Below are 27,648 nucleotides of genomic sequence, written 5' to 3' on the forward strand. Positions count from 1 at the left end.
TGTCTAAGATCTATAATTACCAAAATTAACAGTAATTTATCATCCCAGCCTTCCTCTGGAAGTTACAAGCCTTCACAAGACTAGTCTAAAGTTCTAAATTGATTCCATCACAGCCACTGCCAGTGAAAATGTTGTCTAGGTGGGGAGACAGATTCTGGGTGTTTCCCTACTTCCCCATCTTCTGAAAATTCCCTCAAGGACCTACCCATTCTCATGACAAGCTTGTAAACTCCAAGTAAATAACATACTTGACTGGAAGAGATTCATATTTAAAGTCAATTTAATCCCTTTTTTTCAACATTAATCAGTGTACCAGGTATCAGGTTTTAAATAACAATTCTCTAATAATTTTGAACACAATATACTGTAATGCAAGTATTAAAATTTTTCAGATAAATGCTAATATTGATTTCTTTAACTAAAAGGAAATAAACTATATCCTTAACATATTGATTTGCTTTGGTGTGATTTTTTTTTTTTTTGCCTTGTTTTACACCTGATTCATTGGGCTACAGATACAGATGAAAAGGAATTCCCTCTAGTCTTGTAACAACAACTATAGTATTTTTATTGTCTTTTGTTCTTGTTTTCTGTTTCCTTTTCTTTTTGGATCAGGCTTTCCCCCCCACACACCTATTTTTTTTTTCTTCCTTTGACTTTTCCCAGGGTTTTTCAACAAGCAAATCAATGCATACCTAGGTAATGGCCAAAACACTCCCCACTCCAAGTAAGGAGGAAGTGTGCAGAAGACTGACCGGTGGGAAAGAGCAGACAAGACACAACAGCAGAGTGCACACAGCATACACCAGAAATACTTCCTGAAGTGCCAGGCTCTGGACACTGTATGACCTCTTTTTAATTTAGCACTGCTCTGAGGTAACAACCTTTCATAACATGCAAAACACAGACATCTAGCCAAGATGACAAGATGGAGGAATTCTCCAGATATCACAGCCAGAGACTTGCTCAAAGCAGATATAAGGCATATATGTGAACAAGAATGTAGATCAACAGTCAAAAGACTATTAGAAGGACTTGAAAAAAGCCTACAAGACATGAGAGAAACCCTAGCTGCAGAGATAGATCTAGAAACTAGTCAGGCTGAAATAAAAAATGCTGTAACAGAGATGCAAACAGACTTGATGTAATTGCTGTAAGAAGAAGCACAGGAGAACATAGGTGATATAGAAAATAAAATTATGGAAAATAATGAAGTTGAAAAGAAGAAGGAAAGAAAGCTATTTGACTGCTAAAGTAGACATAGGGAACTCAGGGATTCCATAAGCAAACTAATATCCCTATCATAGAAGGGCAGAAGGTAACAAAGACTAGAATGGGTAGAATGGAACAGAGACGATCTACAGGCACTAAATTATATATCTTTCATTAATTACTCTGAACGTGAATGGATTAAATGCTCCTATCAAAAGATATAGGGTATCAGAAGAGATTAAAAAACAACAACAACAACAAGACCCATTGGTATGCTGTTTACAGGAAAATCTCCTGGGAAACATATGGGAGGGAGTGTTATTTACTAATCTGAGAGCACGTCCTGGAGGGACAGAGACCCCTGGGAGACTCTCCAGAAGCAAAGGAATGGACTGGCCCTGTTTCTCTCCCCCCCCTCCAGCATAAACACAGGACCAGTGCAGTGCCTACATTACCTACAGAAACCTGTGCAGTGCCTACATTACCTAAATTGCTTACACTGTGCCCACCCTGCCCATCTTTCCATCTTCAGTGGATCTGCTCTTTTCAAACACAGTTGCCTCAGTCCTGATGCTGCAAACGCCCTTCCCCAGACTATCAGTGCAAACCCTGCCAACCCTGTATCTCTGGTTCTGTGCATGGGCCTCAGTCCCAGCAGTACTGGTGGCCCCCTCCCATGGAAGACTTGCACACACCTTGTTAGAACTGGGTAACCCACCCTCACCAACATGGTCCCAGTGGTGGTGACATGTCCCCTCTCACTGGCATGGAAACTTTCCAAGCATTGCACGCCCCGCTCCATCCAATGTGTTCTTGGCCAGAGCCCATTAAAACCAGGCACAAGCCTGGCAGTGTGCAAGCAGCCATAACAAGGGCCAGCACCACTTCAAAGTGCCCTGGAGTAAAGGGAAGATAAGCACACACCACTCAGACTCAGCCCTAGCAGTGGGCTGGAGGAAGACAGCTGGACTGATTGCAGCCCCACCCACCACCAATGAAAGCTTCTTAGGGGACAACATAGGGAAAGGACCTTGCAATTGCCTCTGCATCTCTGGCAAATACCTGGTCTGACTAAAATCAGCCCAAGGCAGCCTCAGATTGACCCACTAACACCACAGGGACACAACACTGCCCACAAGAAGCAAAGAGAGCCACTAAGATGATTGGAATGAAGGAAAGTGGCCAACACACAACACAAGGTTCATGGAGCACAGATAGGAGGCACCCCTCAAGTGCCAGGTTCTGGGGAACAGGGGACAATCTTTTCCAGGGCATACAGGTTCTCTTCTTCATAAAGCTATTACTTTAAAAAGCAGGAGAAGTAGCTGACGTTCCTGTATGGAAACAGACAGAGAGTAAGAAAAATGATGAGGCAGAGGAATACATCCCAGATGAAAGACCAGAACAAAACTACAGCAAGAGACCTAAGTGAAATGGAGATAAATAATACACCTCATAGAGAAGTTAAATTATGATCATAAAGATACTTACTAGACTTGAGAAAAGAGTGGAGAACCTCAGTGAGACCCTTAACAAAAAGATTAAAAGGAAACAATCAGAGATGAAGAACAAAATAAGTGAAATTTAAAAACACTACATGGAATAAATAGCATACTAGAGGTAGCACAACCAAAATTGGTGACCTGAAGGACAGAGTAATAGAAAATAATGAAGCTGAGCAGGTGAAAGGAAAAAAAAATTATGCAAAATGAGAAAAGACTTAGGAACTCAGTGACTCCATCAAGTGTAATCACATTTGCATTATAGGGATCTCAGAAGGAGAAGAGAGATAAGGGAGCAGAAAATTCATTTGAATAAATAATAGCTGAAAACTTCTTGATTCTGGGGTAGGAAACAGAAATCCACATCTGGGAGGCACAGAGATGCCCCAACAAAGTCAATCCAAGAAGGTCCACACCAAGATACATACTAATTAAAATTGTAAAAAGTAGTGATAAAGAAAGAATTTTAAACCAAACAAAGAAAAGAAGACAGTAATATACCAAAGAACCCCTATAAGGCAATCAGCTGATGATTCAGCAGAAATTTTGCAGGCCAGAAGAAAGTAAGCATGATATATTCAAGGACTAAAAGGGGGGAAAAAAAACAACCCAAAAAACAAAACAAAACAAAAAACCCCTGCAGCCAAGAATATTCTATCTATCAAGGCTAACATTCAGAATAGAAGAAGAGATAGAGTTTCCAGACAAAAGTTAAAAGAGTTCATGACAACTAAACCAGCCCTCCAAGAAATGTTAAAGGGGACTCTGAGTGGAAAAGAAAGACCTTAAGTAAGAGGAAAATAGTAGAAAGAACAAAAAAGTAGTTAAAATAAGTATATCTGTAAAAATCAGTTGAGGGACTCACAAATGAAAGGATATAAAGTATGACACCACACACCTAAAACATGGGAGGGACAGGAGTTAAGAATGCGTTGAAATATAAGTGACCATCACTTAATACAGACTGCTATATGCAGAAGGTGTTATATACAAACCTAATGGTAACCACAAACCAAAAACCAGTAATAAGATAAGCAAGAAATAGTGAGGAAGGTATCCAAGTAGGTAACTAAAGAAAGCCAGCAGAACAAGAGAGAAGAGAGTAAGAGAAGAAAGGAACAGAGAAGAACTGCAAAAACAACCACAAAACAAGACACAAAATAGCAAGAAGTGCACACCTATCGATAATTACTATAAATGTAAATGGACTAAACTCTCCAATCAAAGATATAGGGTGATGGAGCAGATAAAAAATCAAGTCCCATCTGTATGTTGCCCTTCAGAGACTCAATTCAGACCTAAAGACACATGTAGATTGAACATGAGGGGATGGGGAAATATTATCATGCAAATGGATGTGCAAAGAAATCTAGGGTAGCAATGCTTATATCAGACAAAACAGACTTTAAAACAAAGACTGTAATGGGAGACAAAAGACACTATATAATTCTAAAGGGAACAATCCCACAAGAAACAATAACAATTGTAAAGACCTATGCACACAGAATGGGAACTCTCATATATAAAGCAGTTAGTAAGAAACATAAAGGAATTAAATAACAGTAATACAATAATAGTAGGGGAATTCCACACTCTATTTATATCAATGGATATATCATAGTGACAGAAAATCAACAAGGAAACAGTGGCTTTGATGACACATTGGACTAGATGATTTTAACAGCAAAATGAAAAATAAAGGCCTTATATGAAAACCCACAGCTAATATCATACTCAATGGGGAAAAACTAAGAGCTTTTCCCCTAAAGTCAAGAACAAGACAAGGATGTCCACTCTCACCACATTAATTCTACACAGTACTAGATGTCCTGGTCACAGCAATCAGACCAAGAAAAGAATAAATGTCATGTAAATTGGTAAAGAAATAAAACTCACTATTTGCAGATGACGTGAAACTATATAGAGAAATCCTTAAAAACTCCACCAAAATACTACTAGAACTGATAAATGGATTTACTAAGATCACAGGCTATGAAATCAATGTACTGAAATCTGCTGTATTTCTATACACCAATAATGAAACAACAGGAAGAGAAATTAAGAAAACAATCCCATTTACAACTACACTAAAAATAAAATACCTAGGAACAAACCTCACCAAGGAGGTGAAAGACTGTACTCAGAAAATAATAAAACACTGATGAAAGAAATTGAAGAGGAAATAAACAAATGGCAAGATAGTCCCTGCTCACGGGGTGGAAGAACAAATATTGCTAAAATGTCTATACTACCCAAAGCATCTACTCATTTAAAGCAGTCTCTATCAAAATACTAACAGCATGTTTCACAAAACAAAACAAACAAAAAACCAAAAACTCTAAGTTTGTATGTAACCACAGAAAACCTAATAGCCAAAGGAATCTTGAAAAAGAACAAAATTGGAGTTATCACAATTCCAGACTTCAAAGAATGAAACTGGACCACTTTCTTATACCAAAGACAAAAATAACTTCAAAATGAATTAAAGACCTAAATGTGACGCCTGAGGCCATAAAAATCCTAGAAGAGAGCACAGGCAGTAATTTCTCTGACATTGGCTATAGCACCATTTTTCCTGATACGTTTCCTGAGACACAGAAGCAAAAGTAAAAATAAACTACTGGGACTTCATCAAAATAAAAAGCTTTTGCCCAGAGAACGAATCAATCAACAAAACTAAAAGACAATCTACCAAAGGGGAGAAGATATTTACAAATGATATATCTGATAAAGGGTTATTATTCAAAGTATACACAGAACTTCTACAACTCAACACTTAAAAAACAAACAATCCAATTAACAAATGGGCAGAAAACAAAAGCAGACTTTTCTCCAAAGCAGATAACCACATGGCATCAGACACCTGAAAAGATGCTCAACATCACTCATCATTAAGCAAATGCAAACCCAAACTACAATGAGATATCATCTCACTCCTGCCAGAATGGCTAAAGTCAAGAACTAAGGAAACAGTAAGTGTTGGTGAGGATGTGGAGAAAAAGGAACCCTTGTGTATTGTTGGTGGAAATGCAAACTGGAGCAGCCACTGTTGAGGACAGTATGGAGGCTTCCTAAAAACTTAAAAATAGAGCTACCATATGATCCATTAATTGCACTACTGGGCATTTACCCAAAGACTATGAAAACAGTAATCTAAAAAGATATGCTCACCCCTATGCTTTTGAAGCACTATTTATACAATGGCTAAAATGTAGAAGCAGCTCAAGTGTGCTTGGATAGAAGATGGATAAAGAAGATGTGATATACACATCATATATATATTTATAATACACGTATCTATAATGAAATACTACTTAGCCATAAAAAATGAAATCTAGCCATTGAATCAACATGGATGGATCTAGAATGTATAACACTAAGCAAAATAAGTCAGTCAGAGGACAAACACCATTTGATTTCACTCTCATGTGGAATTTAAGGGAAAAAAAAAACAGTGAACAAAGGAAAAAAAGAGAAATACCAAAAAACTGACTCTTAATTAACAAGATCAAAGTAAGTGATGGTTACCTGAGGGGATGGGTGAAATAGATGAAGGGGATTAAGATCACACTTATCTTGAAGAGCACTGCGTAATGTATAGAATTGATGAATCACTATATTGCACACCTGAAACTAATATAATACTGTGTGTAGACTATACTGGATTTAAGATTTCTAAGAATGTACTTAGAGTCAACTTAAAGAAGAAAAAGAAGAGAAAAAGAAAAAAAAAAGAATTTTCAATCAATATTCTTGAAAATTAAGGAAAGACCACAGAATTTTCCTGCTTAAAGGAAACTAAAACATTATAGTAATGAAAATCACATGTAATTCTAAATTGTATTTTTTTCTCTATAGAGAAATTTTTACTCACTGGTGAAACTTAAACAGCACTGGAGAAGTTCCTGTTAGTAATGTACCAATGTCAGTGCCCTGACACTAACGGTTATATCATGATTATCTAGTAGACTGTTCTACTTTGTTATTAACACATACTACTATATGAATATCAGAAATGGAACATCACATGGTGCAGGAATAGAAGGTCTTTATGGTTATTTGTTGGTTTTCTTCTCTATATTTTATATTGTTTCAAAATTTAAAAAATAGTGAAACATTTAAGTACTGCCCTACACCTCCAATTTGGGGCATAGGTCACAAGTTAGTGAAATCCTGCTATTAACCGAGGAAGCAAGAGAGACATTTCTTTTTGGGGTAAATCCTCTTAATGTGCAGAATTGATGATACTGTCCCAGGGCAGTGGGATATCTGAAATGCTTGTTGGCATTAAATTATTTCTTGCTCTCTTTTGAGGAATATCTGTTTTGTAGCTGTAGATATTCACTTTGTGCTTAAAGCAATTCACAGTAGTTTTTATTTCCTCCCTGCTCTGTTTTTTTGTTTTGTTTTGTTTTGTTTTGTTGTTTACATAACTGGTATTCCTCCTGACACAAATCTCAGGGGACATTTCTTTTTCTTTTCCCTTTTTTAAAAAATTTTAATTAATCCCCTGTGTCTTTTATGTGCAAAATGATAAAACTGTGCTTTTGTGTTAGTGCACAATTTGAAGCCAGAATTGCTTCCTTTCATAAGAGGGATTTCCCAAAATTCATTTTCATTTAGAGCATTACATTTTCATTTAGAATTTTTATGGAAACAGTTACCTTCACTTTAATATATAAGACAGGAGGACAGAAAATGAATCTTGCCTGGAAGAAGATTCTAATTGAATTATTGTAATATCTGGGTCATCATTTTAATGAATCTGAGTGAAAGTGAAAGATATTAACAGATGCATATCATTTCCAGAATGCATATTATTTTTAGACTCTTTCTAGAGAAAAGCTTTGCAATTATCTTTCCTCTTAAATTATTGAATTTTTTATAATGTTATGAGAGAGAATATTCATAATTTATTTTTGACCCATTTCTACCATATTCCCATAGGCGGAAAATTATATCAGTGTCTCCTAGATATGGTAAGTCACTTAGAGTTTGCAATAAGTATTTGGATCATAAATGAAAGCAATCCCTTACGTAAAAGTCATGTAGTATCCAGTGACTTTTGAACTGTCATATATTTTTCTATTTTTATGTAGACGCAATAGTCAAAACCTCAAGATTAAATGCAAAGAATATGAGAACACTGATGTATTTGAAACCAAAGAAAAATAATAAGTGAAATAATATAAAGAAACAATGGGGAATTACTGCAGCAGGGCAAAATAAATAATGGTATATATCACAAAATTTCAATCATAGAGAAATATATAACTCATTGTTTCTATATTTCACATATTTTTAAGTATTGTAATGGGCTAAGGATTTTTGAATAAACATTGCAAGTTGACATTGTTATCATTTTCTAGATGTTACAAGGACTTTTCAAAAAATTTTAAGCTATACATAGAAAATACATTTAAAGTCAAGCTTATGTTCTACTTAGAACATTTTAACAGATCTCAGCTCATTTGGAAATGATCAGCTAAAATTTACATTATCTTTCAAGTTCAAATAGAGAGAAAGAAAAAATTTAGTAGTGTTGTTAACATAGCTGTCACTTCAGTAGAACAATAAGCTAAAGGCTGCCTAGGTTGATCTATGCTATAATTTTAAGTATCATACGTCTTGTTAAATTGGATCAACCTCTTAACTGGTTTACATTTTTTACTATGGTTTTTTTCTGTAGCTTTTTAAAAAATCCTCTTATTTCCACTTCTGGAGTTGTTTTCCTATGTCTGTCTAATAAGACTCAAGTCTGAAATGAGGAATCAGTCAAGAGAGATCGAGTTCATTCTCCTAGGATTGACCGACGACCCACAACTGCAAATTGTGATTTTTATATTTCTCTTTCTAAACTATGTGTTGAGTGTGACGGGGAACTTATCCATCATCCTTCTTACCTTGCTGGATCCCCGCCTCAAGACTCCCATGTATTTTTTCCTCCGAAATCTTTCCTTCTTGGAAGCTTCATTGACAACAGTCTGTATTCCCAGATACCTGATAAGCATCGTGACTAAAAACAAAATAATTTCTTACAATAGTTGTGCATCTCAGTTATTCTTTTTCCTCTTATTAGAAATTACAGAATTTTACCTACTGGCTGCCATGTCTTTGGACCGTTATGTAGCAATCTGCAAACCCCTACATTACCCCATCATTATGAACAACAAAGTGTGTTACCAACTTCTATTCAGTTCATGGACAGTTGGCTTTCTGCTTTCGTTTCCACCAGTGGCCTCTGGACTGACACTGGACTTCTGTGCTTCCAGAGTAATTGATCATTTCATGTGTGACACTTCCCCTGTGCTGCAGCTTTCCTGCACTGACACTCATTTCCTGGAATTGCTTTCCTTTGTCTTATCTCTTGTAAATCTCCTGGTCACGTTGCTGTTACTGATTCTTTCTTACACATATATTATCAAGACCATTCTAAAGATCCCCTCTGCTCAGAAAAGAACAAAGGCTTTTTCTACTTGTTCTTCTCATATGATTGTAGTCTCCCTTACTTATGGTAGCTGTATCTTTAATTACATAAAGCCAACAGCAGAGGAAAGGGTGACTCTATCCAAAGGTGTAAGTGTTATTTATACCTCGGTTGCCCCTTTATTAAACCCTTTCATTTACACTCTCAGAAACCAGCAAGTGAAACAAGCCTTCAAGGACATACTCCAAAAGATTTTCTCTTTTTTCAAAAAATGAAGAAGAAACTTAATTTTAAAATCTTGGAGAAAAATGTAAAAGATTTTGACTCATCTTAAGTTTACTTGATCTGTTCTTCAAGTAGTTCACCTCATAATACTTTTTTCAACTCACAATATTTTAACCAAACCTTTCAGCACAGAGCATCTTTTCCTTCCTACTTCTCTTTATGATCATAATTCCTTTCAGTGCTACAAGATGAGTCATCTATTAGGTTATCAACACTAATGTGAAGTTTCTTTTATTCTACAAAACATGGTACTGACCTCCTGAAAAAAAAAAACCTGATTTTAAATAGATATAGAATAAGAATATAAGAATTTTACAGAAATATACAGACATCAATATTACAACATGCACTACCACTGGGACTCTAGGAAGTTCTTCAAATGTAAGTCAAGGAAGGAAACAAGGCAGGAAATGTAACAAGAAAGGAAAAAGGCAGGCTTCAAGTCATGAAAAGCTCACATGTTCTCAAACGGAGCAGGATTTCATCTGGTAGGTATATAGACCTGAAAATTTGGCGTGAATAAGAATCACACACTTGGGGGCGCCTGGGTAGCGCAGTCGTTAAGCGTCTGCCTTCGGCTCAGGGCGTGATCCCGGCGTTCCGGGATCGAGTCCCACATCGGGCTCCTCCGCTGGGAGCCTGCTTCTTCCTCTCCCACTCCCCCTGCTGTGTTCCCTCTCTCGCTGGCTGTCTCTCTGTCATATAAATAAATAAAAATCTTTAAAAAAAAAAAAAAAAAGAATCACACACTTGTTTGGCTTACTTAAAAACAAAGTCAAATTTCTCATTCCTAAAATGTCTTTTCAATATACCTGGAGTACGGTGTAGAAACATGGACTCTAGGTGATTTTAAAACAGGTGGTTTTGATGAGAGATTCCTGTTTTAATATAAAAACCTATGTGAACAGATTTTTATTTTATAGACATTGCTATGTCGAATGTATTGGGGATGGGTATTTGGATGTTGGAATCTGAGAGACAAGTTAGAGGGCTGATGTTTTAAACTAAATGAGTTATTTGACAGTTGAAATGCAGTAAATAGTGTGAATGAAGCTGAATCTCCCGGTGATGGTTCCAGAGATATTTAGGTATACAAACAGAGAGGAATGGTTGAACATTTATTTGGATATATGGGACACATGGGATAAATGGAAGAGATGTTAAAAAATGAGTTGGGTCTTCTTTCAACTTCCCTTCTGCCCACCCCTGCGTGGACTCACTCATGATTTTAATGTTATTAAAGAAGGGAGTATTAATGGTATCCTGTCAGACAAACACAAAAAAGTGAACCTGCAAAGAAATCCATGAAATATAATGAGTTCTATAGTGGATATAATATGCCATCAGAGAAATACAGGTGGAAAAATCATCAGGGAAATTTAATGCAGTAATTCCTATCCATGTGGCTCTGAGAAGAAAGAAAAAATTAGGTTCAGGTTTGTATCCTGGTTTATTTTACTATTTTAAGCCAACACTGTTAACTATCTTCTTCCCAAGGCAATTACAAGGGAATGAGTTCATGTCATTATATTCAAGGCCCTCAAAGTCTTCCAATTAGCTATTTAAAAACTACTAGAACCTTATCACAAACCAATTTGTGCGTATTTTTCTCATTCTTTGGGTTGTCATTTCACTTTCCTGGTAGTGTCCTTTGGTTACAATATTTTTAATTTTGACAAAGTCAAGTTCTTCTATTTTTTATTTGGTTCCTTGTGGTTTTGGTGGCATATGTAAAAAAACCATTGTTTAATCCAAAATTGCAAAGATGTAAATGTACCCCATTTATTCTAAGAAATTTATAGTTTTATATCTTACATTTAGGTCTTTGGATTCTATTGAGTTAATGTGTGTGTATGGTTTGAGGTAAAGATTAAAATTACCATTTGCATGAAAATAGTCCTTTATCACAACATGATTTGTTGAAAAGTTTCCCCCATTGACTAACACCCTGGTTAAAAATCAATTGACCATAAATGCACGGGTCTACCATAGACTTTCATTTCTAGTCCTTTGAGGTAGTGCTCAGTTGCTATGCCAGTATCACACTGTCCTGATCATTGTAGCTTTATATTAAGTTTTGAAATAGGAAAGTATGACTCTTTCAGTTTTGTTCCTCTTTTTCAATATTGTTCTGGCTATTTAGGATTCCTTGCAATTCCATATGAAATTTAGGATCAGATTGCTCATTTAAGCAAAAAGAGCAGCTGAAAATTTAATAAAGATTACATTGAATCTGTGGATCCATTTGGGAACTATTACCATCTTAATAAACAATGTCAAGTCTACTGGCCAAAATATAGGATGTCTTTATTTATTTAGGACATCTTTATTTTTAAGTTTTGGTATTTTCTTGGTAAAAGGGTTGTACTTCCTTGGTTGAATTTACATAAAATAACTACTACAACTGAACAATAAAAAAGACCAAACACTCAACAAAACATAGGCAAAGGACTGAAAGAAGATATACAAACAGGCAAAAAGCACATGAAAAGGTGCTCAAGAACAGTAGTATTTAGGAAAATGTAAGTCCAAACCACAGAGACATACCACGTTACAGCCACTGGGACAGTTATAAGATGTGTGTACGTGTGTCTGCTTGTGTGTGTGTACATGTATATATCACAAAAAGTAACAGTGCTGTTGTACAGAATAACAAGTGGTGATGTACAGAATTAGGAACCCTCATACGCTGCTGGTGGGAACGTAAAATGTGCGGCCACTCGGAAAAGTTTGGCAGCTCATCAAGAAGGCAAATATAAACTTGCCATATAACACAGACATTCTACTTCTAGGAATTGACAACATATGTTCACACAAAAACTTCGACACACATTTTGATAGACGCGTCATGCATAAGAGCCAAAAAGTGAAACAACCCAAATAACCGTCCAGTAATGAATGGAGAAACAACATGTGGTACAGGTAGATCTCATTTTATTGTCTTGCTTTGTTGCGTTTTGCATATACTGCATTTTTTCAACGTTGAAGGTCTGTGGCAATCCTGCATCAAGCAGGTCTACTGGTGCCATTTTTCCAACAGCATTTGCTCATATCTGTATCACATCGTGATAATTCTGACAATATTTCAAGCTTTTTCATCATTATTATATTTCTTATGATCATCTGTGATCCATGACCTTTGATGTGACTATTGTAATAGTTTTGGAACACCATAAACACCATATAAGACAGCAGATGTAATAAGAGTGTGTGTTACCTTCTGTGTGTGTTCTGACTGCTCCACTGACCAGCAGTTCCCCCCTCTCTCTCCCTCTCTTCTGGCCATTCTATTCCTTGACACACTGAGCTGGGAGCCTGACGCAGGGCTGGATCACTCAACCTTGAGATCATGAAATCTAGAGTCAGACCCTTAACTGAATGAGCCACTCAGGCACCCAAACATGAATCTGCTTTTTATTGTCATTTTAATCAATCTCAGCAATATTTAGCACAATTGACTGCTTTCTATTTAACATAATTTATTTGCCCTGGTTAAATGAGACATTATTATTTGGATTTCTCTGACCCCATCAGGAGCTCTTATTTCTTTTTTTTTAATTTAATTTAATTTTAAATTCCAGTGTAGTTAGCACACAGTGTTATATTAGTTTGAGGTGTACAATGTAATGATTCAACACTTCCCCACCTCACCATTTGCTCACCACTATCCAATTCTTTTAACAAGGGTGATAATATGACCTTGGTTTTGGATTTGGCAATGGATTTTTAGACAGGGTATGAGCAACAAAAGGATTAAATTGGGCTGCATCAAAATTAAATAATTTTGTTCATCTAAGGACATTATCAAGAAGTGAAAATACAATCTCCTGGAAGGGAGAAAAGATTTTCACATTGTATATCTTATAAGGATCTAGTATCCAGAATATATGAAAACACTATTACAAATCAGCAACAACCACATAAAGGAATACCCCAATTAAAAATGGGCAAGGATTTGGGGACGCCTGGGTGCCTCAGTTGTTGAAGCGTCTGACTCTTGGTTTCGGCTCCAGTCATTATTTCATGGGTCCTGAGATCCAGCCTTGTTACAGGCTCCGTGTTCAGCGAGGGGTCTCCTTGTAGATTCTCTCCCTCTGTCCCACCCCCCACTCGTGCATGTGTGTGTGTGTGCAAGTGCACACATTTCTCTTCTCTCTCAAATAAATAAATAAATCTTTCAAAAAAATGTGCAAATATTTGAAGACAAATTCCTTAAAACGTCCAACAAGCACATGCAATGATGCTCAATATCATTAGTAATTATCTAAATGCAAATCAAAACCATGAGACACACTCCTAACCCGTAGGATGGCTTTATATTTATATATATATATATATAGATAGATGGACGTGGAGTAATTGAAACCTATTGATATTGTTAGTGGGGACGTAAAATTGTGTAGTCACTGTGGAAAATAGTTTGGCACTGTATGTGGGCCTAGATGTTTAGATCAAGTTTGCGTTTTTGTAAAAGGTAGAGAATCCATTGAAATCTGACTTACAGAATAACTAAGTCTATCATAAAGAGTAAGACACAGAGAAATATGAGCTTTTTTGGCTTCTTTCTTTGTTTTTATTTTTATATGATTCTATTAATTTGATATGTTATCCTTTCGGAAAGCTTAGATTGAAAGAAAAGTTCAGACAATTTCATAGAGATAGTGAAATTTTGAGAAAAATTATATGAGTGAAGTTTTTGAGAATGTTACTACTGACTAAGAATATTGAAGGAGGTTGGGAGTGAGTAGCAATCTGTTTATGAGGATATTAAGATAATAGGTATCTCTATTGCCTTTCCTCATTAATTCTCATTTTTTCCCTCTCCTCCTTCTCCTATTACTCTTATTCTTCCTTCTTCATAGAAGTCAGCTGTGAGAAACCACAGAACAGTGACCCCTTTTCTTCTTCTTGGGCTGTGCAATGATCCACAATTACAGGTGGCCCCTTTTCTTCTCTTTGTTTTTGTCTTTACCCACATGTGAGTGTCACTGGGAATCCAGCCATAATCACCCTCACCCCACTGGACTCTCATCCAAAGACAATCACGTATTTCTTCCTCCAAAATTTCTCGTTTTTAGAAATCTCATTCACCACTATCTGCATCCCCAAATTTCTTGTCAGCATGGCAACAGGGGATAAGGAAGTAGGAAAGCTGAAGGGACTCCATTTCAGAAAGGCCCCATCTCTGCTCTTCTCTGCGAGGCCCCGTTTACTCATGTTCCATACATCACCTCTGAACAAGCCAGGGATGCTAGGTTCCCACCTCAGAGGGGAAGCAAGAAAGTTCATCATTCTCTGAGTTTTGTCCTAAGAAGAGACAGATTCCAGACAGGTTCCAGGACATTAGCTTCAAACGAACTTCTGCTGCCACCAGCATCCATACCCTTACCTTTGGTAATGTATAGAACAATACCTATTGTTCACCTGATACTCACTTTTCCCTGGACTCCTGGAGAAACATGCACCCTAGACCATTTCTAATATAAACCCCTGGCCCCAAAAAACAACAAAGAGACTCACTCTACTTTTCCTTCCAAGTCTCCCAGGCACTCTGTCTGCTATCTCTCACTTAATGCTAGTCAATAAGCTCTGATTCTACTTTCTCTGGCTCACATTTGATTTCTATCCAGTGTGAAGCCAAGGACCTCCTTGGTTGGTCCCGTGTGACCCTCTACTGGGTCCTCAGACCCAGTCTGCCCACATCAATAAGACCATTTCTTGCAACATATGTGAGGCACGGCTATTTTATACTGGCGTGGGTGCAATCAGAATTTTTCTTCTGGTTCTTTGAGCAAATGTTTATCTTTGGACTAGTACTTCACAGACTCTGGGCACACTTCTTAAAGATCTCTGTAGTTAAACTATTTGAATAATGTGACCTTTACTAGTGAATACAAGGATTCAAATAAATTTACTCTTTTAATGATTGAAACAATAATCTTGTTTTCAGAAGTGTTGAAATTCCTAATTATGAAGCTTTCAGAAGAAATGAAAAATAGAATTATAACAGTAGAGCCTTAGAAACAATATTTTTAATAGTCTTAGAAGATTCTCAGAATTGTTGAAATTAATACTAATCATATTTTCAGTAATAAATAAATAAAAAAAGGTTGCCAATTTTAAGTTTAGTGAGAATTCCACGTTGCCCATGAATTCGTATAAAAATAGCAAAAACAAAATTCTTTAGTATATCAGTTTCTAAAAACAGTCTCCAATAACTGCAGTCAGATGTATTACATGGGCTTTATGAACAGATGGAGGTATTAACCTAATTACTAAGAACAAAGGAGTGAGATAGAAGAAAAATATGGTTCTGTTGCTCCCCTAAGCCAAAATTAAGGGTGATACACAAAGGAAATGTAGCTTTCCTGGTTTGAATATGGAGAGGTACACTATTGTTGCCCAAGGGAAAGAGTCTGTGCATTTTCTATTCAGGTCAGAATTAATTAACATAATTTTGCTAGGTAGAAAACAAACTGGAATTGAGAGAAAGATTTTGGCAAGTAACCTTATATCAGGTAATGACTTAATTGACAGTATGTTGCTATGGAAAACACTGAATTTATTTCACAATAATTTTATAAAATAGATGGGTCACATAGGATATATTGGTTTTATTCCAGACATAGGAATGAAAGGGGCACTTATAAGACTATAAGGCTAATAAGGTGAAGCTTATACAAACCTTTCAAAATCACTAAAATACCAGGTTTAAGTCCAAAATACAATTCCAGTATCCAAGTCCTTTCACGTCTCTAGGCTTATATCCTCTACCTTTATAACAGCATATTATGAACGAGTAACACTGCATTCTTGAATTGTTCAATATCAGCAAAATCTCTACTGAGTGCTAAAGAGTTCTAATAGCATATATTTAAGGAACTATGAGATGTGGGTTAAATTACTCCTCCTTTACTTTTTTTTATAATGATTTTTTATTATATTATGTTAGTCACCATACAGTACATCCCCGGTTTCCGATGTAAGGCTCGATGATTCATTAGTTGTGGATAACACCCAGTGCACCATGCAATATGTGCCCTCTTTACTACCCATCACCGGCCTATCCCATTCCCCCACCCCCCTCCCCTCTGTAGCCCTCAGTTTGTTTCTCATAGTCCATAGTCTCTCATGTTTCATTCCCTTCTGATTACCCCCCCTTTCTTTATCCCTTTCTTCCCCTACCGATCATTCTAGTTCTTATGTTCCATAGATGAGAGAAATCATATGATAGTTGTCTTTCTCTGCTTGACTTATTTCACTTAGCATTATCTCCTCCAGTGCCGTCCATGTTGTAGCAAATGTTGAGAACTCGTTCTTTCTGATAGCTGAGTAATATTCCATTGTATATATGGACCACAACTTCTTAATCCAGTCATCTGTTGAAGGGCATCTCGGCTCCTTCCATGATTTAGCTATTGTGGACATTGCTGCTATGAACATTGGGGTGCATATGGCCTTTCTCTTCACTACGTCTGTATCTTTGGGGTAAACACCCAGTAGTGCAATGGCTGGATCATAGGGTAGCTCAATTTTTAACTTTTTAAGGGACCTCCACACTGTTTTCCAGAGTGGCTGTACCAACTTGCATTCCCACCAACAATGTAGGAGGGATCCCCTTTCTCCACATCCTCTCCAACAATTGTTGTTTCTTGCCTTGTCTATTTTTGCCATTCTAACTGGCGTAAGGTGGTATCTCAGTGTGGTTTTGATTTGAATTTCCTTGATGGCTAATGATTTTGAACATTTTTTCATGTGTCTGTTAGCCATTTGTATGTCTTCATTGGAAAAGTGTCTGTTCATATCTTCTGCCCATTTTTTGATTTGTTTATTTGTTTCTCGTGTATTGAGTTTGAGAAGTTCTTTGTAGATCTTGGATACCAGTCCTTTATCTGTAGTGTCATTTGCAAATATATTCTCCCATTCCGTGGGCTGCCTCTTAGTTTTTCTGACTGTTTCCTTGGCTGTGCAGAAACTTTTAATCTTGATGAAGTCCCATAAATTCATTTTATCTTTTGTTTCTCTTGCCTTTGGGGATGTATCATGAAAAAGGTTGCTTTGGCCGATGTCGTAGAGGTTGCTGCCTATGTTCTCCTCTAGAGTTTTGATGGATTCCTGTCTCACATCGAGGTCTTTCATCCATTTGGAGTTTATTTTTGTGTATGGTGTGAGATAGTGGTCAAGTTTCATTCTCTTGCATGTAGCTGTCCAATTTTCCCAGCACCATTTATTGAAGAGACTGTCTTTTTCCCACCGGATGTTTTTTCCTGCTTTATCAAATATTAGTTGCCCAAAGAGCCGAGGGTCCATTTCTGGGCTCTCTATTCTGTTCCATTGGTCTATGTGTCTGTTTTTGTGCCAGTACCATGCTGTCTTTGTGATCACAGCTTTGTAGTACAGCTCGAAATCCGGCATTGTGATGCCCCCAGCTTTGTTTTTCCTTTTCAACAGTTCCTTGGAGATTCGGGGCCTTTTCTGTTTCCATACAAATTTAAGGACTGTTTGTTCCAGTTCTTTGAAAAATGTCCTTGGTATTTTGATCGGGATAGCATTGAAAGTGTAGATTGCTCTGGGTAGCATGGACATTTTAACTATGTTAATTCTTCCGATTCATGAGCATGGAATATCTTTCCATCTTTTTATGTCTTCCTCAATGTCTTTCAAGAGTGATTTATAGTTTCTAGAATATAGGTCCTTTACGTCTCTGGTTAAGTTAATTCCAAGGTAACGTATGGTTTTTGGTGCTATTGTAAATGGGATGGATTCCCTAATTTCTCTTTCTTCGGTCTCGTTATTCGTGTATAGAAATGCAACTGATTTCTGAGCATTTATTTTGTATCCTGCCACGTTACTGAATTGCTCTATAACTTCTAATAGTTTGGGAGTGGCTTCTTTTGGGTTTTCCATATAGAGTATCATGTCATCTGCAAAGAGAGACATTTTGACTTCTTCTTTGCCAATTTGAATACCTTTGATCCCTTTTTGTCGTCTGATTGCTGTTGCAAGGACTTCTAGTACTATGTTGAATAATAGTGGCGAGAGTGGGCATCCTTGTCGTGTTCCTGATCTTAAGGGAAAGGCTTCCAGCTTTTCCCCATTGAGAATAATATTTGCAGTAGGCTTTTCATAGATGGCTTTTATGAGATTGAGAAATGTACCTTCTATTCCTACACTCTGAAGGGTTTTAATCAGGAAAGGATGCTGTATTTTGTCAAATGCTTTTTCGGCATCGATTGAGAGGATCATATGGTTCCTGAGTCTTTTCTTGTTGATATGATGTATCACGCTGATTGATTTGCGAATATTGAACCACGCTTGCATCCCAGGTATGAATCCCACTTGATCGTGATGGATAATCCTTTTAATGTACTGTTGGATTCTATTAGCAAGTATCTTGTTGAGGATTTTGGCGTCCATATTCATTAGGGAAATCGGTCTGTAATTCTCCTTTTTGAGGGGGTCTTTGCCTGGTTTGGGGATCAAGGTAATATTGGCCTCATAGAATGAGTTTGGTAGCTTTCCTTCTGTTTCTATTTTTTGAAATAGCTTTAGGAGAATAGGTATTATTTCTTCTTTGAATGTTTGGTAGAATTCCCCAGGAAAACCGTCCGGGCCTGGAGTTTTGTTATTTGGAAGGTTGTTTATCACTGACTCAATTTCTTCATAATTAATTGGCCTGTTTAAGGAATCAATTTCTTCCGGTTTCAATCTTGGTAGTTTATAGGTTTCCAGGAAGGATTCCATCTCTTCCAGATTGCTTAGTTTATTGGCATATAGCTGTTGATAAAAATTTCTAATAATCCTTCCAATTTCAATGGTGTTCGTCGTGACCTCTCCTTTTTCATTCATAATTTTAATAATCTGGGTCCTTTCTCTTTTCTTTTGGATAAGTCTTGCCAGTGGTCTGTCAATTTTATTGATTCTCTCAAAGAACCAGCTTCTAGTCCTGTTGATCTGCTCTACTGTACTTCTGGTTTCTGCTTGATTGATTTCAGCTCTAATTTTGGTCAACTGCTTCCTCGTGCGTGGATTAGGCCTGTCCCTCTGTTGCTGTTCCAGCTTCTTGAGGTGAGAATATAAAAACTGCATTTTAGATTTTTCTATTCTTTTGAGTGAGGCTTGGATGGCTATGTATTTCCCCCTTAGGACTGCCTTTGCAGTATCCCATAGGTTTTGGACTGTTGTATTTTCATTCTCATTGGTCTCCATAAATTGTTTAATTTGATTTTTGATTTCCTGGTTTATCGAGTCATTCCTGAGCAGGATGGTTCTTAGTCTCCAAGTGTTTGAGTTTCTTCCAAATTTTTCCTTGTGGTTGAGTTCCAATTTCAGAGCGTTGTGGTCTGAGAATATGCAGGGGATAATTTCAATCTTTTGGTATCGGTTGAGACCTGTTTTGTGTCCCAGAACATGGTCTATTCTTGAGAATGTTCCATGGGCATTAGAATAGAATGAGTATTCTTTGGTTCTGGGGTGTAGTGTTCTATATATATCTATGAGGTCCAACTCGTCGAGTATGGCATTCAAAGCCTTTGATTCTTTGCTTAGTTTTTGCCAGGGTGTTCTGTCTATTTCTGAGAGTGGAGTGTTGAGGTCCCCTACTATTAATGTATTTTTATTTATATGTCTCTTTATTCTGGTTAAGAGTTGGCTTGTGTATCTTGCTGCTCCCCTGTTGGGGGCATATATATTTATAATTGTCATATCCACTTGTTGAATACTTCCCTTAAGAATAATATAGTGCCCTTCTGCATCTCTAACTATAGTCTGTAGTTTAAAATCCAATTTATCTGATATGAGAATTGCTACCCCAGCTTTCTTTTGAGGTCCATTTGCGTGAAAGATGGTACTCCATCCCCTTACTCTCAGTCTGAATGCATCTTTGGGTTCGAAATGAGTCTCTTGTAGACAGCAAATGGATGGGTCATTTCTTTTTATCCAATCTGCAACCCTGTGGCGTTTTATGGGATGGTTCAAACCATTTACATTAAGACTGATTACTGAGAGATATGATTTTAATGTTGCCATGTTGCCAGTAAAGTCTTTGTTTGTATTGGCTGTGACTTTCTGTTCTGTATCACTCTTGGGGCCTTTTTACTTTTATAGAACCCCCCGTAATATCTCCTGTAGGGCTGGTTTCGTGGTTACAAAATTGGTTAGTGACTGGCGATTCTGAAATGTCTTTATTTCTCCATCAATTCTGAATGACAGCCTTGCTGGATAAAGGATCCTTGGCTGCATGTTTTTCTCTGAAAGAGCTTTAAATATGCTCCCCCAACCCTTTCTCTCATTCCAGGTCTGTGTAGACAGGTCTGACGTAATTCTGATGCTTTTGCCTTGGTACGTGAGAAATTTCTTTGCCCTGGCCGCTTTCAATACTGTATCCTTGCATCTAATATTTGCGAATTGCACTATGACGTGACGTGGCGTAGGTTTGTCGTGGTTGAGCTTGGGAGGGGTCCTCTCTGCCTCTTGGACACGAATGTTTGTTTCCCTTGCTAGATTAGGGAAGTTTTCAGCTACAATTTGTTCAAATATCTCTTCTAGACCTCTGTTTTTCTCCACCCCCTCGGGGATGCCGATGATTCTAACATTGGATCGTTTCATTGAGTCAGTAATCTCCCGTAACCTACATTCGTGGGCGTGGATTTTTTTAAGACCATCTTCTATTTTCATTTTTTCCTCTATTAACCCATCCTCCAATTCACTAACCCGTTCCTCTGCTTCTGCGACCCTGGCCGTCAGAGCCTCTAGTTTTGCCTGCATTTGGCTCATAGAATTTTTAATTTCTGTCAGATTCGCTCTCATTTCTGTCCTTAGGGATTCTATATTCTCAGTAACCTTTTCGTTAATAGTTTTTTCAATTCTACTCATCATTTTGACCATCGTTACTCTGAATTCCATTTCTGATAATTTGGTTACATCCATATCCATTATTTCTGTGGCAGAGGCCACAGAATCACTGTCTTTTCTTTGCTGGGGGGGGCTTCTCCTTCTTGTCATTCTGATGAAGAGAGGTTGCGGGGTTTCCAGAGCCCAAATTATTGACTGGGTCCCAGGCCGTGCCCCTTGTTTTATAGGGATCTTAGGGATGTGGGCTTCTTCTTTAAAGATTTTATTTATTTATTTATGTGGCAGCCAACCAGCGAGAGAGGGAACAGAAGCAGGGGAGTGGGAGAGGAAGAAGCAGGCTCCCAGCGGAGGAGCCCGATGAGGGACTCCTTTCCGGAACGCCGGGATCACGCCCTAAGCCGAAGGCAGGCGCTCAATGACTGCGCCACCCAGGCGCCCGGGTTGTGGGCTTCTTGATTTTTCAGCCTGCCTTCTGTGTTCTGGGGGAGGGGCCTGCCGCGCCAATACTCAGGCAACCCTGTTTGGGTAGAGTCTCCGTGTCCCCTGCGAGGGAGGATGGGGATGGGCACTCTCTGAGCCGGTATTTCCAGGCTTTTGTTCTCTGGCGGCTTTCCCTGGCGGTTTGCTGTGCCTCTTCTGAGAGTCAGAGCAGCAGCGGCCAAATTTCAGCCTCTGTCACGGAACAGAAGGATTGCGGCCCGTTCTCTACTAATGTTCTGGCCACTTTAACTCTGTTTCTGTTGGTGCTGCTCAACCCTGCAGCGTCCCGGGATGTGCGCCCCACACCCGGCGTCCCAGCCCTCACTTCAGGGCCGGCGTCTCTGTCCTTTGTGTTTCTAATGCCGCCAGCCACCGGCTGCCGCACGCTCCCGGGTCTCCCGGTCTCAGTCTATGCCCGGTGAGCACACCTGGATTCGGAGTTCGGGAGCCTGGTGGCGCGTGCACCCGGTTCAGGGTCTCATTCTGCTGTTCGTGGGTGCCGACCCGAGAGTCCGCCCGCTCCCGTGCAGGTGGCCCGCCAGCCAGCCCCCCGCGCTCCGGGAGTTCCGGTCTCAGTCTGGATCCGTGGAGCACACCGGGATTCCGGTGTTCTGGGAGATGCCTGGTGGCGCGTTCACCACTCACCAGTCTCAGTCCGCTCTCTCACGGGTGCCCTCCGTGAGTCCGCCCCTTCCCGTGCAGGTGGCTGCCGCTCCCGGTGCCCAACGCGCCGGCTCCCTCCCCTTCCGTTTATCTTCGATATCTGGCGCACGGTTTACAGCTCCCCTCTTGGTACCTCAATACTCAGCGCCTGAGATGTTCATTTGTAGAGATCCAGATGTATCTTCCTGCGTCTCAGGCTGATTCCGTGGTTATTTAGGCTGGTCTGTTAGCTATCCAGCTCGACTCAGGGGACCGGCTGAAAAAGGGGTCCCCTACTCCTCCGCTATCTTAACTCCCTCCTACTCCTCCTTTATATACGGAAATTCTGAGGTGCAAAAATTTCATGTATTCTGTGCAGTATTCCACGTTGCATTTGTAAGGAAACCTTTACGGAACCCAGGCTGAGTATCTCAAAAATCCTGTTTTAAGCATGAGATATCCTAAATCTCCAAATGCATGTGGTTATCTAATACGTCTCTGTTATTAGCATATATTGAGACCATAGTCTTCTTTCCTGATATATACTTTCAGCTTCAATATAATTATCACTATCCCCTAAAAGTCATCTCACATCTCCAGAATTACTTAGAAGCTACAGAATATGCCCCATGATATTTTAATATCCCTTCATTACAACACTAATTATACACTATATATCAATACTGGAGTTATATGTCAGTCACCTTAAACCAATGCAATCTTCTTAAAGTTAAGGATTGAGCCCCTTGAAATGTCTGCAATAAGAAAGATACACAATGTATGTTCAATTAATTAACAAATTTCATAGAGCAAATTATACTTATAAAAGGCGTGTTTTATTTAAAGTTATGGTTTCTAGAAGTTAATATATAATAAAGAAATGTTATTTAAGGCTTGCAGTACAGACTTGAGAGAGTAAGTTATTGTAGCAGGGTGTTTTCATTTGGAGGAATAAAAACTAAGGGTGGGACTGAACAGCAAGATTCTTCTAGAGACTGTCCTATATGACGTAAGCAATGACATAGAAAAACATGATCAGAAGAAATGAATGAAACATTTTTTTTTTACTGCAAGTTTGTGATTTGTAGTATTTATTACAATTGTTTTTTTGAAAACACAATATCTTTTGTAGCATATCCCAAAAGACTTCTTTCACCTGTTGGTTCCTTAGCGTATAAATGAAGGGATTTAGTAAAGGGGCAACTGAGGTATACAGCAAAGCTACGCCTTTGGATGAACTCACCCTTTCCTTGGCAGATGGTTTAATATATACAAAGATGCAGCTCCCATAAGTCATGGAGACAACAATCATATGGGAAGAACAGGTGGAAAAAGCTTTGGTCCTTTGCTGTGCAGAAGGGAATTTCATAATGGTCTTCACGATGCAAGTGTAGGAGAGAATCACTAACACCAATGTGACCGCAAGTGTCACCACAGCAAGGATAAAAGACATCAATTCTAGGACATGTGTGTCTGTGCAGGATAGCTGCAGGATAGGAGATGATTCACACATAAAGTGATCAATTATTCTGGAAGCACAGAAATCCAGCTGGAGTCCCATGAGCAATGGAGGAAAGATGATCAGGAATCCCGTTAGCCAAGAGGAAAGTACAAGCTGACAGCACACTCTGCTGGTCATGATAATTGGGTAATGCAGGGGCTTACAGATGGCAGCATAGCGGTCATAGGACATGGCAGCCAGAAGGTAAAACTCTGTAACTCCCAGTAAAAGAATAAAAAATAATTGAGCTGCACAATTATTATATGAGATGGTTTTTTCTCTAGTCACGATGGTTTTCAAGTATCTGGGAATACATACTGTTGTGAATATGATTTCTAAAAAGGAGAAATTACGGAGAAAGAAATACATTGGTGTCTTGAGGCGAGGATCCAGCAGAGTGAGGAGGATAATGATTAAGTTCCCCATTAGGCTCAATGTGTAATTAAGAAAGAGAAACACGAAAATCACAATTTGCAATTGTGGGTCATCTGTCAGTCCTAGCAGAATGAACTCTATTTCCACTGATTGGTTTTTCATTTCTCTTTTATGAGCTTTATCAAATACACTTAAGAAAAGAAGAACAAAAATTAAACATATGTATGACTATAATATAATGTAAATGATAGAAATTAACCTACATAAAATTAACCTATGAATATAAGTATATGTAAAACTTAAACATATATAAATAAGACTAAGTGTACATAAATTAACTTAAAGATATATAAAGTTTATATAATTAATTATATAAATATATAAGCTAAATGAACATATGTACTAACTAAACACATATTTTAACTAAATATGTATATTAACTCAAATACTTACATATTTACCTAAAGCAGAAAAAGGTGTATATTCTCTAATTAATCTGTTTGCAAATGATTTCTCCAGTCTGAAAGTTTGTACACATAATTACATGCTAAAGACAACTCTAAATTCTTTACCAATCGTTAGTTCTCTTTTTTATAGTATTTCTCACAATGTTTTCTCTAGAACTTGAATATTTTCTTTGGTTAATAAGCATTTTTACCCATTCCTCCCGAGTGGACCCAACTCTGCATGCATAATCTAAATAAAAGAATGTGAGTCACCTTAGGGGCACCTGGGTGGCTCAGTTGGTTAAGCATCAGACTCTTGAGTTTGGCTCAGGTCATGATCTCAGGATCATGATGACATCAAACCCTGGGTCAGGCTCTGTGCTCAGCAGGAAGTCTGCTTGAGATAATCTCCCTCTCCCTCTACCCCTTCCCCCATTCTCACTCTCTCTCTAAAATAAATAAATAAGTTTTAATTGAAGGAATATGTGTTATTTTAAATGTATTCTTCCTATCATTTTTATTCTACCTGTGCAAATATCCTAAGTTATTCTGTGTTTCAGAATGTGCATCAGGGGGATTTTCAAAGCCAGGATTTATGTTTATATTACAATTCCTGTGATAGTCAATGACTAAAGCAGGGTGATTCCAATTTGTCCGATAAAGTGCAATTTTTTTCTGTACTCAGTGTACACAAATATTATTATCAATTTTTTTGACCAGCTTTGCTATATGCAGAAGGACATCTGTTTTTCAGTATATATAACAAATACAACAAAGCAAACATGAAAAAAAAATATTTTAAGAAAAAATATTCTATATTTCTTTTCAATTCACCTTTTTGAGGTGTATTCCTACATGTGTCTATGTAATTTGGGTCACTTTTTTTTTTTTAACTTTCCCAATATTCTTTGTAAAATTATTGAATACTACAGAAATTATTATAGGGAAGTAAAATCTGCCACCCCAAAATGTGTCTCTTTGGCATGAGGATGAATTTTGGCTGATTATTTTTGAGAAATGGAAGACTCAGAATGTTTTTCTTTTCACCTCCTCCTCAAATGTCTAAAAGAATTTAGATAAAGGACCTGATGCAAAAAGCCGCTATCACTGTGGACAACTACAGTGTAATATGAAGTAGGTTTGATAGAAAGGGAGGAACTTCACAAAGTCTGCTTCTTAAAATTCTTCTGTAAGTCCCATTGTTTCTGGGTGGCCCAGCAAACCTTTGCTTCTCAAAGGTTTACTCTCTTTCATTTTCCTTTGAATTGTTGTCCTGTTCTTCAAAGTCCCAGACCCCCACATCCTTCTTCTTTGTTCAGAATGGCATTTAAGCCTTGATTGCCTGATTGCCCATAATTCTCATATTCTTATGGTGTCCCGCTGTACATATGCAATTAATTTGATTTTCTCGTAATCTGTCTTATGTTAACTTAATTCTTAAACCAGCCAAAAGAATCTTCAGTAGTACAGTAAAACTTTTCCTCCCCAATGTTCTATTACTACCGGTCCTTTCTAAGCATAAGAATCCGACTTATTTCTATGTTATATTTTTCCCTTTTATGTGAAACATGCTGGTCTATTTCATCGTATGAATAACTTGCAGACTTTAAAGGAAATGGTTAGCTAAAGCACTGTTTGTTATTTTTATTCTTTTGCATTTGTCTTCTAAATAATTGCTCTATGTTTATTAATTTTTTTGGGGGAAAAATAAAACTAAGATGTTCCATGCTTAATGTCATTTTCTGAAACAGATTTTAAGGAAGAGCTTTAATATTTTCCATGGCAATTGGAGACTTGCAGTCTTCTGCGACTAAGTGGTCACAACCGTTTATTGTAAAACTATGTTTATGTCCTTGTTATAATTCCCATCTTTGTTCTACTTCTGATTTGACAAGGTATGCTCCAGGAGTCAGTCATACAAGCTCTGATAGCATGTGGGTCCAACAGACTGTTCTAGAACTGTGCTATTTCAAATTGTAGAGAAGAGTTGCTCAGTATTTTTTCAACATCGCATTACCCAGGGTAGTACTTAATTCATAAAGAGAATCAGAGAAAAAGAAAGATGCAACTATATATGAATAAAATAGATTGTAACATCTGTTATAACACAACCATTAAATGACTGTATCATTTAAAAAAATCGTAAACCGAAAATTTAGTAGTAAAATTCAGCTCCCTGAATTACACTTGTGCATTTGACTGAAGTTCAGATTTTGAAGTCAAGTTAAAATTATAGTTGTCTCACCGTCCTGGATCTACTGTATCTAGTGTCCCCTTATGTGTACACGGCAGAGATGTACGTTAACATAATTAATATTGATTTTACTCTCTTATCATATTTTATTATCTAACCTGGATATCTCTTATCAATGATTTTTGTTGGAGGGACCCTGTACATACAGTGTTTCTGCAAAGACTTTCCACAACCCTCAAATTCATACTCACTTTGACGTTCGGAACTCAAGTATTAATAGTTTTAATGGATATCCATCTTCTCTTCCAGATAAGTTGCATTTTGTGAAAGTTTGCTGTTACAGTTGCTGTCATTCAAAACCTCAAAATAGGTAGTTATACTTTAAAATAAAATAAGGTGAGGCGACTGAAAAAACTCAGGGCATCATCTGATGAAAGTCAAGCAACAGTTCCAAGAGAGATTTCATATTGCTCTCTATCCATTTATGAAATGCTGCAGTTTTAACATTTTCCCCTTTCTAGAGACTTAAGGATTCTATTGAAACAAAACAAAGGGGAAAAAAACTTTTCTTTGGGGTCAGACTTCCAAAAGTACTAATGACTGGCAGTAAAAGACACCACTGTAATATACCGTTAACAAAAGCTGAAGTGAATGTATCCCAGAGGAGTATCATAAACGATTTAGAATAATGGATGGAATATTTAACAGGATTGTTAGCAGTTCACCATCGT

The 27,648-nt window shown here is 37.7% G+C and overlaps 2 protein-coding genes across 2 annotated transcripts; one reads left to right on the forward strand and one right to left on the reverse strand.

The window, feature by feature from the left end:
- The first annotated feature begins 8,444 nt into the window (after window positions 1-8,444).
- Window positions 8,445-9,513, forward strand: LOC103682016 (olfactory receptor 6C6-like). Its single transcript, XM_008711585.2, has one exon. It carries the CDS (start codon window positions 8,478-8,480, stop codon window positions 9,414-9,416), a length of 939 nt encoding a protein of 312 aa, XP_008709807.2. The 5' UTR covers window positions 8,445-8,477; the 3' UTR covers window positions 9,417-9,513.
- Window positions 9,514-23,401: 13,888 nt separating this feature from the next.
- On the reverse strand, window positions 23,402-24,439 carry LOC103682032 (olfactory receptor 6C6-like). The gene has a single exon (XM_008711600.1). The coding sequence runs from the start codon at window positions 24,437-24,439 to the stop codon at window positions 23,402-23,404; it is 1,038 nt and encodes a 345-aa protein (XP_008709822.1).
- Between the last annotated feature and the right edge of the window lie 3,209 nt (window positions 24,440-27,648).

The sequence above is a fragment of the Ursus maritimus genome, unplaced genomic scaffold (genome assembly GCF_017311325.1).
Source record: "Ursus maritimus isolate PB19 unplaced genomic scaffold, ASM1731132v1 scaffold_26, whole genome shotgun sequence".
NCBI lineage: Eukaryota > Metazoa > Chordata > Mammalia > Carnivora > Ursidae > Ursus > Ursus maritimus.